The sequence below is a fragment of the Gobius niger genome, assembly GCF_951799975.1.
Source record: "Gobius niger genome assembly, chromosome: 1".
Classification (NCBI taxonomy): Eukaryota; Metazoa; Chordata; class Actinopteri; order Gobiiformes; family Gobiidae; genus Gobius; species Gobius niger.
Genome location: NC_136852.1, coordinates 11,178,075 through 11,192,488, shown reverse-complemented (window position 1 = coordinate 11,192,488; position 14,414 = coordinate 11,178,075). Strand labels below are relative to the sequence as shown.

At 40.4% G+C, this 14,414-nt stretch overlaps 3 protein-coding genes across 3 annotated transcripts; 2 read left to right on the top strand and 1 right to left on the bottom strand.

Moving 5' to 3' along the window:
- Nucleotides 1-901: 901 nt before the first annotated feature.
- Nucleotides 902-1,837, top strand: LOC306983097 (olfactory receptor 1M1-like; the record flags this gene model as incomplete). Its single annotated transcript, XM_079582822.1, has 1 exon — nucleotides 902-1,837. The coding sequence occupies one exon, from the start codon at nucleotides 902-904 to the stop codon at nucleotides 1,835-1,837; it is 936 nt and encodes a 311-aa protein (XP_079438948.1).
- Nucleotides 1,838-3,910: 2,073 nt separating this feature from the next.
- LOC306966983 (somatostatin-2-like) lies at nucleotides 3,911-5,600 on the bottom strand. Its single transcript, XM_079561840.1, has 3 exons — nucleotides 5,551-5,600; nucleotides 4,585-4,758; nucleotides 3,911-4,229 (listed from the first exon to the last, which is right to left on the bottom strand). The coding sequence occupies exons 2-3, from the start codon at nucleotides 4,756-4,758 to the stop codon at nucleotides 4,035-4,037; spliced, it is 369 nt and encodes a 122-aa protein (XP_079417966.1). The 5' UTR covers nucleotides 5,551-5,600; the 3' UTR covers nucleotides 3,911-4,034.
- Nucleotides 5,601-8,728: 3,128 nt separating this feature from the next.
- LOC306983030 (olfactory receptor 52E4-like) lies at nucleotides 8,729-9,667 on the top strand (the record flags this gene model as incomplete). The annotated part of the gene is made up of 1 exon (XM_079582690.1): nucleotides 8,729-9,667. The coding sequence occupies one exon, from the start codon at nucleotides 8,729-8,731 to the stop codon at nucleotides 9,665-9,667; it is 939 nt and encodes a 312-aa protein (XP_079438816.1).
- Nucleotides 9,668-14,414: the final 4,747 nt, after the last annotated feature.

Here is a 14,414-nt window from a genome sequence, read left to right as displayed (position 1 = left end):
ATGTCCGTCTTTTGAGTCGTATGGGCTCCTGCAGATCCTGGTGTAGCCTAGTCCATGGGGGTATAGTTAGAGATCCACAGGGCATGGCAGATGCAAACAGCAGTTATTTTTCAGGCAAGAGCCCCTTCCAAGCGTCCGGTGTGGAAGGTTCGTCTTCAAATCATATCCTGTATGGCCATTGTTCACAAAGTGATAAACAGTAGCTCCTTTCCAACAATAAAAATTAAAATGCACCGATCGTAGTTTCAATACTGTGGAGACAACGAGCGGAGTGTTGTGATGCCACAGACAGCGTGTCTTCTTAAAGAGACAGAGGCCTATTTCAAGCCATTTGCTACCGCCATTTTGAAAGAGCAATTTTATACAAGGCAGTTATTCTAATTTACTGCATTGACAGACCAACAGAAGGTTTCGTCATCATTGTAGTGTGATATAGACTGATGCTATGTGGCTGAAAAAAGCACAATACCCCCTCTTTAACCAAATACAGATGATTTATTCCTTTATGGACCTAAGATCATGAGAATCGTGCGTCAGTTGCAGATGTCCCCAGAGCATGATACAGGGTTTATATTCGGCCTGGCTCTCGTCGCTCTTCTCAGTCTGCCAGTGGCTCACTACCATCCCAGAACAGTTTTGCACTTCTTCCACCATTTTTTTGCTTCATTTTAGACATCTAGCTCGTATTTTGTATCATATTAATCCTGCCTGGGTTGTGGTTTAGTCCTTAGTCTTACTGGTATGTGCTTTACTTTGTTGTGCCATGTTTTGGTTTAGCCACAAATGTTGCCTCATATTTTTCCATTACGCGAAAAGGCTGAAAATCTATATTGTGTTTCACGCGTGTTTTTCTCTTTCAGCAACATTTCCATCCATTAAGACTCATAAACCGCTCAAGATTATGCCTGAAAACGCCACTTCGAACACTTTGCTTACACTTGAAGAGCTGGGGCTGTCCCCCGCGGCTCGACAACCTGCGTTCCTATTCGGTTCCTTGATGTACTCGCTCATCATCACTTTCAACTGCCTGGTCCTCCTCGCCATTGTGGCCAGTAAGAACCGGCACAAGCCCATGTTTGTGCTGCTGTGGAACCTGCCCATCAGCGACATGCTGGGCGCCAGTGCCTTCCTCCCTCACCTGGTGTTCAGCATCGTGACGAAGAGCCGCGCCATTTTGTACGACGCCTGCACGATCCAGGCCTTTCTCGTTCACTTCTACGGCACGGCCAACCTGCTCACCTTGAGCGCCATGGCTTACGATAGATACATCGCGATATGCACCCCTTTGAGGTATCACGCGATCATGAACACACACACTTTGGTCAAGCTTATTGTTTTTATTTGGTTCTGCAATATCGCAATTATTGGCACGCTGATGGTAATGCATTTAAGGCTTAAGATTTGCCGGACCCATATTGTGGACTTGTACTGTAACAATCCATCTTTACTCAAGTTATCATGTGGAAGTACAGTTATTAACAACTATTACGGGGCGTTTTTCATTGCGGTCCTCCAAGGCGGTTCGATGCTGGTGATAATATACACATACGCGCAGATTTTCCGGATGTGCGCAAAGACGAAGCAGGCGGAGGTGAGAAGGAAGGCGGCCCAAACGTGCTCCTCTCACCTGATGTCGTTTTTGGTCCTCCAAATCAACACCATCATTACTCTGACGGCTCACCGCAGCAGAGGCGCCTCCCCGTTCCTGCGGAGGTCCATGGGGGTGTCTGTCGTTATCTTCCCGCCCTTCCTCGACCCCATCATCTACGGACTCAGCACCAAAGAACTTAGGACCGCTGTTGCTGTGCTGCTGAGGAGAAAAGTGACCTCGAAATGACTGAAGAGTTTACAGCCTATAGCCTATGCCAGGGACACGCACACATGGAGCCCTGGTGCACTTGCCTCTTTGCCTTGTGCCTTTTAAGGGCCTTCTCAAGAGCGTCCCAACTATATGCATCTTATTTTGCTCTATGTGCTTATTTTTTTTGCCCCACCAAGTCAAAAATCTGTTGAAAATACACATTTCATGCCCAACAACCTGAAATCGCGCTTCTTTCCTCCTGTCTCTGCCTTTTTCTCAGCGGCAGCACCACGTGCGCGGCCTGATCGAAGGAGCAGGCGCATGTGCCGCTCCAGTGTTTTCTCCTCTGTAACAGCAGGTCGTTCCTCTTCCTCGCACATCCGCGGGAGAACAGAGTAAAGTAACGGGTAACAAACTCGCGCGATAAGTCTGCATTGTTTTGACATGACGAGGATGCCAGTCAGCACCACGTGTCGGGGCGGTCTGGACAGCGGTAAGACTCCGTAACTTTAACTTTACTGTTCGTCGCGCTATGAAATGGCCTTATAATGAGCTACGTGCGGGCCATAGCAGCGCGTGAGCTGAGGAGAGGAGGGAGACGAGGGAGAGAAGAGCAGGGCATTGCGCACAGCCAAAATTGGCCGAACCAAATGGAGACTTTGTGGAGCATTGTGATTCAATACCTGGATAATAATAAGCAAAAGCATAATGGTGTCTGTCTGTAGCATGGATCTATTATAAACTGTAGTAGTTTGAGCGCCTGTTTGGGAGAATGCATTCCCCTGCCTTTTTTCTTCTTCGTTGAGCCCCTTATAAAGTGTGTGCATGACACTGGCATAGGCTGTAAACTCTTCAGATACACTTTGAGATTTGGATATGCATAATTACTAAACCTAATCCTTACCATAAAATGCAGATAATAAACACATTAATAAACTGTTTTTTATATTTTAAAGGGAGACTGATAGACTTGACACTTTTGTTGAGAGCGATCATGAGAAAAATGGCCTTGTTGATATTGTGTAGTGTTTCTGCTGATGTGCATTTATTTCAAATATGCAGAAATAAAAGGAGATCCGTGTTTGCACATGACCTTTCCAAGTGAATTTTGTCTTTTTTTTCTCTTTTTGATACCAGTACAATTTTCCACAAAGAGTTGTACAGGCACAGAGAAACAGACAAGCAAATATATTCCGCCATAGCGGAAGAAAGCTTTATTTACTGTTGGTTATGTAAACGAGTCGTGTGTAACTGTTGTCTGTCTGTGTCTTTGTTTGACCCGTAGCCTCATCACTGACCTCTTTAGTCTCCGTCAACACAGTGAAAGGGATTCTTGCAAGTGTATTTCACCTGTTTGTTTTGACAATGAGGCAGTGTGGTGTTTGGTGGAAACAGCGGCTCCTCGAATGCTTCCTGTGGAAATTTCCTCACAATTTTTCAATTAAACAGCCAAGGCTCATTTTATTTTTTCATTGATGAAATCAGCTATTTCATCAAAGAGGAAACATTTGGAAAGGCGACACTGGCCAACTTCTGTTCTGGGGGCAGTAAAACCTGAAACAATAGCACCACACAGAACTATCAGTACATTATTACAAATGGCCTATGTTCATTTGCATCACTGTCAACACTGCACCGTTTCTCTGCGCGGCCTAAAAACGGCTTTGTTTTCGCGTAGTAACTGATCGGACTTCTCCAGTCCGATATTAACAGGAGAAAAGAGGCGGGCACAATTCATGGCAGCGCCCACGCGAACTTCCGGAATAAGGTGAATATGAAACTCTTCCCTGTTGTAAAAGAAAAGTAGTTATATATTTGATATTCTAGTGAGATGATAATAGAATGTCTGTTTCACAGCTGGAACTGTTTTAATATTTGTAACAATAGGAACATATTATGCTATAATTTACAGCCCCATATCCTGACCAAAAGATGTCTCACACATATTTCCTTTCACTGTTGAAAAACAGTTGTGGCCTGTTTGACTGAAAGGCAAAGTTCTTCATGAACAGTCAGAGAGTGCGTTGCAAATCAGAGGCACAAAAGAGCAAACATTAACTCAAACTTAGTTTAATTTAATTTAGTTAAATATGTACATATTACCCACATATAGTTATTGTTGGAAGTAATTAGATCAACTGTTGATTTATAAGCATGACTTTTTATTGGTTACGGTGTGTATATTGTGATTGGCCAATGGCTACTGGAGCGATGTCTCTCGCAGACTGTGCTTCTAGCAGGAAGTGAAGCCTTTCCAGTAGAAGTTCTTGCAGCCAGCCTTGCGTTCTCTTGGTGGCAGGTTATTGTTGCCTGATTCCACTGAGCGCTGAAGGGTCACATGACCCTCATTCTCTTTGGATATAACAGGTTTTGGAGCGTTGTCTTCAGGGAGGGACATCTGAGCCAACAGGAGGTCCTCCACAGCACGCTGCAATTATGTACAGATTATAAGTGATAGGTATCAGATTATCTGTCAGATTGCAGACTCATTTCCCTTTGTGCGATTTTATATATTTTTTGCATCCTTCATGTCAAAGCACTATAAGTGACTTTGGGTACGATTTATGTTCTACAAAGAACAAGATCATTAATAGAAAAGATGAATTGAATTGTAATTGTTTTTCCCTCATGCACTTTCTTATGCAAAGAGAAGAACATATTTACTGCACAGTATTGACAGTAAATAAGTTAGCAACAAATGCATACAAACTCTAAAACATCCCCATGTTATCGCCTGCTTCTGACTGAATGAAAATCATGACAACAATAATGATCAAAGTTACCTGTGATAGCAGCCCAGCACTGCGGGCTCTCTGCAGCAGTCTGTGGCGCGTCAGCTCCATGTCCAGGTCCTGCTGTAAATCCTGGTCCATGGGCTCAGGACTCTGTTCTGGCTCAGCGGACTCAGCCAGGACCAGCATGGACAGGAGCAGGACTGAGGCCAGCACACACTGCATCTGCGGGCAGAAGGAGGAAGAAACAAAACCACTACTTTCAGAAACACTCACAGACTAAAGCACATGTGTAGATGTAAGAAGAAGTACGCGAAACCGCATGGGAGCATTTCCTGGTTTTGAATGCTTACGTAGAGTTAAAATCAACCACATTTGGTTCTTTGGAAAAAAAAAAACATAATTGAAAAAAACAATATCTGTTTGTACATTTGTAAATATGGCAACGAACAATAATAGTCCAGAGAACCACAGATGCTGTAAGCCTAAAACACAATTATCCAAATTACAGATTTTCAGTGTACTTTTCCAAATTTAGCACAAGATCAAATAAATATCCAACAATTTCTTCACTGAAAAAGTGAGTTATTATTGAAGTCAAACACATCCATGACAGATAGAGCCCACAGATTAATAAGAGTAAAATGATGATTCAATTTTCATGTACAGTGAGGAAAAAAAAGTGTTTGGCCGAAATCCAATAGAAAGTCTATAGGGAACTGACCAAATACTTTCCCCCCCCACTGTATTTAACAAGAAGTCAATCCATAAATAACATTATTGTGACAAGTTTTTGATGAGGATATGTCCAGAATCTATACTTTGATACCAGTTAAAACTAGACTAATCAGAAACAGGATTTATACATATATTTTTAAACAAAAGTGCAATTATTGTCAGTGGAAAGGCCTTGAAAACATTAAGTTAATATGGTACATTTGCGGGCATAAAAAACAGAAGTGAGGAAGGAAGATAAAAAGGGAACAGAGGAACAGAAGAGGATACCACTGGACTTACGTTTAAGGAAGGTCTCTTTGTTGTTGTGGAAAGGATCTTGAAAATGTGGATGTTTGGTTTCAGTGAGATGTTGGTCTCAGCTCTGCCCTTTTATATTTGCCCGGTTCGTGTCACATGTTCCGTCTCCTCCAATAAGAGAGCGCCTCTGAAGTCAGCAAAGACTGGTTAAACAGTTAGTTACAGACAGAATACAAGCACAAACACAACAGCAGAATGTCCTGCTGTTCGGAGGTCAGTCAACGCCTCATTAGAGACCGCAAACACAACGCAATGATGTCATTGTTTGGTGACTCAAAAGACGTCTGTGTTGTATTTCAGAGACATGAATCAGCATTCACTTATTGCCTACTATGAGCTTATGGTATTCGATCATCTAAAATCAAAGCTGTTTGTGGCGTTTTTGGGGGGCTTTGTGCAAGAGATTTTTTGGAAGACTTTGTTATATATTTGATATATAAGACACCTCTCTCTCCAGGAAAGACATTTTTACATTTCTTATGTGATCTCCTGTAATCTGTTGCTTTAGATAAATATTTTCCGCTAGTCCTTTTGCTGTTTGTGATTTCCAAATTATTATTTTAACACTGAGAGAGAACTGTGACCAATAAGACACCCACAACCTGGGGCCATTTTCAAATTGAGGCCCCTCGACAAACGGCTGGTATTATTGAGGCGGGGACAGACAATTGACGACCGTGTAGTGACTGACTCTGCCAGGAAGTAGAGTCGTCTTTATTATGACTCTGCCAGTAAGTATTGAGGCGGTTTGAGAGTCCGTGCATTGTGTCTTCAAGTTCGGGGCAGTCAAAGCGTGAACAGAAGGGGGGGGAGTAGACGGCTCGCTTTCTAAAGTGGAGGAGATACGTCACCCCACAATGAACGCTTCCCATGCGCATGATTTAACAATATAAAATCATTGTAATAGTGACAGGTAATGGATAAGCACTTTCCAACATGTCCGTGCATGTCCCAGGAATGGAAACTTTCCTGCGGGGAAACATTGATAGTGTGAACGTGAATGTGGAATCTATTTTGGCAAAGGAGACTAGTCTAGACTTTTTAATAGTGTTAAAAATGTGATTATAAAGTCATAAAAAGTTAAGCATTACAGCTGAAAAATGTTGTGATGGGAGTCATTTAAATATTGTTGCATTTATACTAGTTTCTTCTGATTTATGCCGTGTTTTTATCTTAAAGGCCCATTTTTATAGGTAGCGTTCACGATTTAGAATGTGATGATGTCATAATGTCAGGTGGAGGGCGGGGCCAATACAACTCTATGGGAGAAATGCAGTTTTTGGAAGAAATCTCCAAAACGAAAATTGACAAATGTTTTTCCTCTCCAGTATTTGATCGTGATTGGATTCTCAAACCTGTGATATTATTTTTATGTCTGAAAGTCTTTTCTATTGGACAACATCATGGTCATGTTTTCGCATATTGTCACCACTTTTTGACATTTTTTAGAGATAATAATTGTACATTAGTTCATATGTGCCGACAGAGCAGACAATGAGCTTTGTGACAGTGTTTGTTTCATGTGGATTCCTCCAGTCACGACTGAGATATGAGCCAAAAAACAAAGACATAAAAAAATGCATTTTGTCAGTTACCACCGTTACCATAGTTACCGTCAGTTGACCTCCACCTCAATGTTAAACTATAGCCTCTTTAGAATGTTGTGATGTCACGTGAACGCTACCTATTGCAAAAAATGAAAGAGGAAGCCACTAAATTAAATATAGGCCTATTTCACAACTGGCAAGGTCACTTTTCAGGGTCAGATTTGGAAAACTCGCCTAATTGATACAAATGCTTTATAATTTGTTAAACTGTGTTTTTCCCAGAAATGTCTGGGTTTACGATATACTAAAGAAGGAAAAAACAAATGTTCCAATAGGAAAAAAAAATGTTGTCCATCTGGATGCCGGACAGTTGTGTTGCTGAGCAGATCCACTGATGTCCCTTTGTCCTGCTACGTAAATACCATCTGTTTGACTGAGGCCGGATCAAACCTGCAACAGGAGGCCTGGACTGGATCTGTCCCAAAGTCTTCTGACCTTTCAGAGATCTTTAGATGTGAGATGTTTTAATTTGGGTATTAAAATTCATAATTATATTACAACTGCTGCTTACATCACTGATGAAGAAGAAGAAGATTTTTATTTATATATAGATGATTACATCAGCCCTGTCTCATCTGCCACAGACTTCACTGTCACAGGGGCTGACAATGTGGAGCAGTAAAATCACTTTCACCACAAATAGCCTGTACCTTTCTTATCTTCATCTCCGCCTAGAGCAGGGGTGTCCAAAGTGCGGCCCGGGGCCCAAATGCGGCCCTCAGACCAATTTTTGGTGGCCCTCTGCCTTTTTTCTGAATCGGGACACATCATCAGAGATAGTCCTTTTTATTTGAAATGTAATAATTCCACACAATTCTAACCTAACCTTTTAGTGTGAGACAGAGCTGGCATGAAGGTTTTGAGCAGAAATAAAGGTGTGGGGCGCAATTTAAACCTCTGCTAGTCAAAGGTTTTGCGGCACTAACCACCGATCTATGGCCCTTCACCCTGTGTATGCTTCAGTATGCGGCCCCCCATGAAAAAAGTTTGGACACCCCTGGCCTAGAGGATCTCGTAAGATGAAAAACTAACAGTTGCTTTGCTCTTACCTGATAAATCAAACCCTTTTAATAATATCATGTGAAATATACAGAGATTGAAAGAGTTATTGACATCTCTTAGACTTTCCCCCATGAGATAATCACCTCCTAGCAGAGATACAGTATGAAACAGCCCTGGGGACTAATGAGAGCACAGTGGCAGCTATAAAAGTCGACTTCTCCGTCACAGTGTGTCTCTCCACAAAGAGCGACCTCTGTGTGTTTCTCCTCCTCACATGACTGACCACTATTGCACATTGTGGTATTTTCTGATTAGCATTTATTGTTGAAGAATTGTAAACTCAATTTGACTGACTGACTTTTGTAAGTTATCACACACCTGGTCTTTTGCTTCTGGTTTGATTGTGGGACCAAAGATGCAACATTTACTTGATACTTTTGTACTTAAAATGTCTTCAATCCACAGTGGTCTGTCTAAATACGAAAGCTTGATTGATCTGTGTTACAGATCCCTCAAATACTAAACCGGTTTCTTTAACAGCAATGTCAGCAATGGAAGTCCAGTACAACACCTCATCTTATTTGACTTTTGTGAGCTTTAACCTTTCCTCAGAGAGTATCATCCCTACTTTCCTGTTTGCCACTCTGAGTTACTTCGTCATCCTTTTCTGCAACCTTTTACTCATGCTCACAATTATACTGAACAAATGCCTGCACCAGCCCATGTATTTAATCCTCCTAAACCTCCCTATCAACGATCTGATTGGATCTTCTGCATTCTTCATCCAAACTATCAAGCAGATCCTAGTGAACAGTCAGACCATTTCTTACTCGGCTTGCGTCATTCAGGCTTTTTGTATCCACATTTATGCCTGTGGGACCATGTTCATCCTCACCGCAATGGCTTATGACAGATACATCGCCATCTGCTTGCCACTGAGGTACAACGTCGTCATGACAAGCGCTCACATAATGAAACTGATAACGTGGATCTGGGGTAGCTCGCTGATCCTGATGGGCGTGCTTTTCGGCCTGCTTTTGCGCCTGCCCCGGTGCCGATCCGAGCTGACCCACACCTACTGCGATAACCCCTCCTTACTGTCCTTGGTTTGTGCAAACACCGCAATCAACAACATCTACGGACTATTCACAGTGGCGTTGACGCAAGTGGGAGCCAACGGGATGGTTCTGTTCACGTACCTGCGCATCCTGGCGGCGTGTTTCCGCTCCAAACACACGGACACGAAGGCCAAGGCGCTGCAGACCTGCGCCACGCACCTGCTGGTGTTCCTGCTGCTCGAGTGCTTCGGCCTCTTCACCATCATCTCCTACAGGCTGCAAAGTGCCTCCCCGCACCTCCGCAGGTTCATGGGGATGTCCACGCTCATCTTCCCCCCGACGCTAAACCCCATCATCTACGGCCTGAAAACCAAAGAAATCCGAGTGCAAGTCATACAGTTCTTTAGGAACAAGGTCGGGGCTGTAAGATAAAGTCCAACCATGTTTTACTTTGCAGATTGCAATGTGCCGCCGTGGTGGAAAGTTGCATTGTACGTACTTTGACTTAAAGGCCATGTACCACATACCTAACAAACAATGGAAGAGGAAACCACTAAATGAAAAGTCATTCCTAACATTTGTAGCATTTCTTCACAGAGATGAGTTTATATTTCACAACTTGCAGGATCACTTTTCAGGGTCACATTCACACAGTGGTGGAAAGTAGCCAAGTAAAATGTTAAAATTATAGGTGCTTATATTTTACTTAAGTACATTTTATGATGAATACTTTTTACTTTCTACTCCACTACATTTTTAAATTGAGTTAAAAGTAAAAGTATTTTATTTTCAAAGTGACCTTTCTATGATGAACTGGTTTTGTCCCAGTTTAGACATTAGTGGTTTACTCCTTTAGACCGGGTCTAGACCGGGTTTAGTTCCTGTTTTTGACTTGAAATGGTGCTTTACTCGTTTAGACCCGGTTTGATGAAAAATATTTTAAAAATCCTGCACATTAAACTCTTAAATACTTTTACTTTTTACTTATACATTTTATACTGCATACTTTTTTACTTTTACTTAAAGGAGCTATACCTGATTGTACAAAGAAACAGGGTCACTCAAATTTCAAATTTTCTGGTCCAAGCTCATCTCAAACTTTCCAAAGGCATTTACAACATCAAAATTCGTCACAGGGACTGAGTTTAAACCAGGTTTCACAACTTTCAGGGAGGAAAACTGTCACTTCACTGTATAAAATGCCTACTAGCCTGACATTTTATGACTGTTTAAAAGGCTTTAAAACCAGTGTTTTTTTTGGATAAATGTCTGCTTTTACCATATACTAAAGGACAAAACAAATTTTATTCCAATACAGGAAATTAAAAACATCAAGGATAGCTCCTTTAAGTAAAAATTGATCAGATACTTTTACTTTAAGTACATTTTTGGTCCTGTATCTGCACTATTACTTAAAGTTGCACTATGTAGCGGTTTATGTGAAAAAAAAAAAACCTTGATATTTGTGCATATTTGACCTTTTAGTGACGCAAAGGCATTATTGGTGCAGCGTGGCACCGTTCCTTTCCCTCAGAGTGGCCTCTATGACACACCACCAGAATCAACTGTTTTTAGGGGTTCGTACCAGAAGGGGGGAGGGAAAGCAAAGGTGCCACGTTGCACAAACATCAAGGTTTTTTTCCACATAAAAAGTTACATAGTGCAACTTTATCATCTTATCTTATCTTATCTTATCTTATCTTTAAGTAAGAATATTGAGTACTTCTTCCACCACAGCATTCACAGAAATGCTGGAAATCTATGAAACTTACCATGCCATACCCAACTTTATTTTTAACCCACTTTAAAACTTTACAGTTGGTCTTAACACTTCATGAATTGAACACAAATGCTTAATAATAATAAAAATAGATTTAATTTATAATACACTTTTCATTCGAAGGAATCTCAAAGTGCTACATTTAAAAACACTATAAAGCTACACAGTGTTTTCCCCACAAATGTCTGAGTTTACAATATATGGAAACAGGACAACACGAATTCAGTTCAACCACTAGAAAAAAGAAATCAGGTATAGTGTTTTTAACTTGTGTTTCATATTTTTTATGTCACCACATTCGCACTCTCGACAAACAAAAGCACATTATAAACTATTTTAATATAGTGTTGCAAAATTTGTGCCGATTGCTTTGCATTTTTACTTAAAGTAGGCGACATTTGATATTATTATATTTATGACTTTTTTGATCAGATACTTAGTAAATTCTGTATCTAACAAAAACTATTTGAGTATTCCTGCACCACGGCAGTGTGCACGATTACTCGTCACAGTGGAAACATGTATCTGAAGTGTATCTGTATAGCCATGATATCTACAAAGGATCCATGCACAATAAAAGATTTATAATTCTTTGTGTGGCGTCGTCACTGAAATGAATGCTGTGATGTTTTATTCAAAGAAAGACCAGACACTTTCAGATCTTGAATAAAAATGTTTTCAAGAAGGACAATTCTCTCAGGGGGTCATTTATTAAGGCAGGTGCAAAACGTGCCAAAAATGATCATTTTCTATTTTGTTGGCATTTATCATTTGATGTTGCCTGTATCACAGTGTTAGGGTCCCAAATGTAATATGTAAATAAGAGAATTGGCCGTGCTCATGTCCTTAAATAGGAAATTAAAATCACATTCTTAAGAGATTCTTCAGTGAACACATTTCATACCGACTCACTCTGGGAAAATTTCTTTATATACAACTTGTGCCTTGCTTTGTACTTTGCACCTTAGCCAACAGATGGTGCCACTTTTCCTACAATCTTCACATGATCATGGCAACGTGTGTAAATGAGGATCTGAATAGGCTTAACATACATATTTTTAGTTTACCTTTAATCTAATTTGCTTTACTATTTATTACAGGGCATCGATGGACCAAAAGTGAGCCTGTATTCTAAATATATATCATACAAATTGGAATCTTCAACTTTAATGATCAAACCACACTATGGCTAAACACAGGGAGTTAAGAATGAGCATCAGGGAGTGGAAACGCACTGTGATATCTTCATCACAAGGTGGCAGTCACTGACAATAAGTTGTGCAAATATATTGTTTTAATTTTTAGTGGGACATGGATAGTTGTTCTTTAGACAACTGTGTTTAATGCATGTTCATCAGCCTTCGGTGTTGTTTGATAAGAATACATAAGCCTTCCCTATCTTCACATGTGCTTTTGACCATGTAAGCACCCTTGAGCCACCATTAGATAGTTTATCCCCCTCACCAAACAGTTTGATTACAAGAAAGAATCATTTTAAGCTGTGAAGAAATGACCTTATTAAAGGAGACAGGAAGAGCCTTAAGCGCAACATTAGAATGAATCCAAAATGGTCACTGCTCACTGGTCTTCCGCCTTTGTGTGCGTGTGCGTGTGTAATGGCGTGTGGGTGAAGGCAAAATCTGGTTTTGGACACACTTATATGATAAAACAGTTCTATTTTGTTATGCTTATGGCTCCACTTCTTATGTGAATGTACATATTTTCACTACGTTGTTACAACGCTCCCAAAGGTGTCAGAGCAAGCTTGAATTCCCTAGTTTCTCACACCACAGGTCTTTATCACTTTCTTTCCAAAGCTTTGTTCTAAAATCTGTAATGTTGGAGATGGTGGGGGCCTGGACCTCATTTGCAATTCTCAGCCTCCTCCAGCAGATGGCGCCCTATGCGACCGCTTATCCTGTTATACTGCACTTCAGACGAAAATGGTAAAATCTTGAAACCAGCAGTTGCCAGAGCCTAAATTCAACAATGGAATCTGTTACACATGTTAAACTTGGCACCCAGTCTGGCCACACTGTCACAATCAAAGTATATTGCGGTTGCCAGATCTTGCCCCTCCCCTCCCCGCCAACTCAACAATAGAATGGGTTACGAATGTATTGAATCTTGGCACAGTCACATCAGATCCACATCGCTTCATTGTTCAATTAAATGTGAATGGTCTTTCAGTGTAAAGGTGGGGGTCAAGAGGTTAATTTTAATTAATTAATTTTAATATTTTTCTTTCATTTTTTTTTTACGGTGGCGGGCGGTATATGGACAGCAGATTGACTTGTTCTCGAGTAATACCAATCCGCTTTTTAAGTCTGAGGCTTTTCTGCACCACTTAACCTCTCTCCAGTGCCTCATTTGAAAGCTAAGACCTGCAAAACAGATCTAAATGGATCTTTTTCCTCATGTTGTCGCCCCGCTGTTGTCACTTTTTGTGGCTTAATTTTGCTGCATTTTCATGTCGTTTTTGTAAAAAAAAAAATGTGTGAGTTTTTGTCACTTTCTCATTGCTTTTTTTTTGTCAAGCCTTTGTCAGTTTTGTTGGTTTTCATCTTCATTTTCATCTTGTTTTTCTTGCTCTTTCGTCTATTTTTTGCTGCTCTTTTATGTCTTTTGTGTTGCGTTTACATCTTTGTTTTTGTCGCTATTTTGACCCTTTCTTAAAGAAGCTTTTATTTGGCTAATGCCAAACTGAATTTTGAACTACTCCTGGTATTATTACGCCTTACAATATAGTTCCCCCTTTTATCCGCTTAGAAAATCCACATTGTTTAATTTTGTGTAATTATACTTTGTAGTGTAACACTTCACGTAACCATATTTAAATAGGGAAAACGTGGAAGAGCTTGGTAGCTTCTATCTTGACCTGTTTTGGAGCTACACTGCGTTCCAAATTATTATGCAAATGACATTTTTCTCTGATTTTCTAAATCAACTCAAATGAGAGTCAGCATAATTTTCAAGTCTTTAACTGGTAGAGGATCATTTAAATGTGGTGGAAAAAATTTCCTAGTGATAACAGTATTTTTTTCAAAAATAAATATAGTAAAAACCTCAAAATCTACTGTTCCAAATTATTATGCAACTCATCGTTTCAATACATTTTAAAGCTTGTAATTAACTGAAAATGGTCATTTGTTGTATTTGTAGCATTAGGAGGTCATATTTACTGAAATCAAAAGCTATTTCAATCAAAAAAATATCAACAGGTCAAGTTATATTTTACCATAGGAGCCCTTGTGTGATAGCAGCTTCAAAATTCTTAAATCCATTAAACTTGTGAGTTTTTGGACAGTTCTGCTTGGATTTCTTTGCAGGATGTCAGAATAGCCTCCCAGAGCTGCCGTTTGGATGAAAATTGCCTCCCACCCTCATAGAAGTTTTTTT

Coding starts and splice junctions, on each gene's coding strand:
- LOC306966983 (XM_079561840.1), bottom strand. CDS start 4,758: ATGCAGTGTGTGCTGGCCTCAGTCCTGCTCCTGTCCATGCTGGTCCTG. Junction 4,230..4,584: donor GTGCTGGGCTGCTATCACAG/GTAACTTTGATC, acceptor ACATAATTGCAG/CGTGCTGTGGAGGACCTCCT.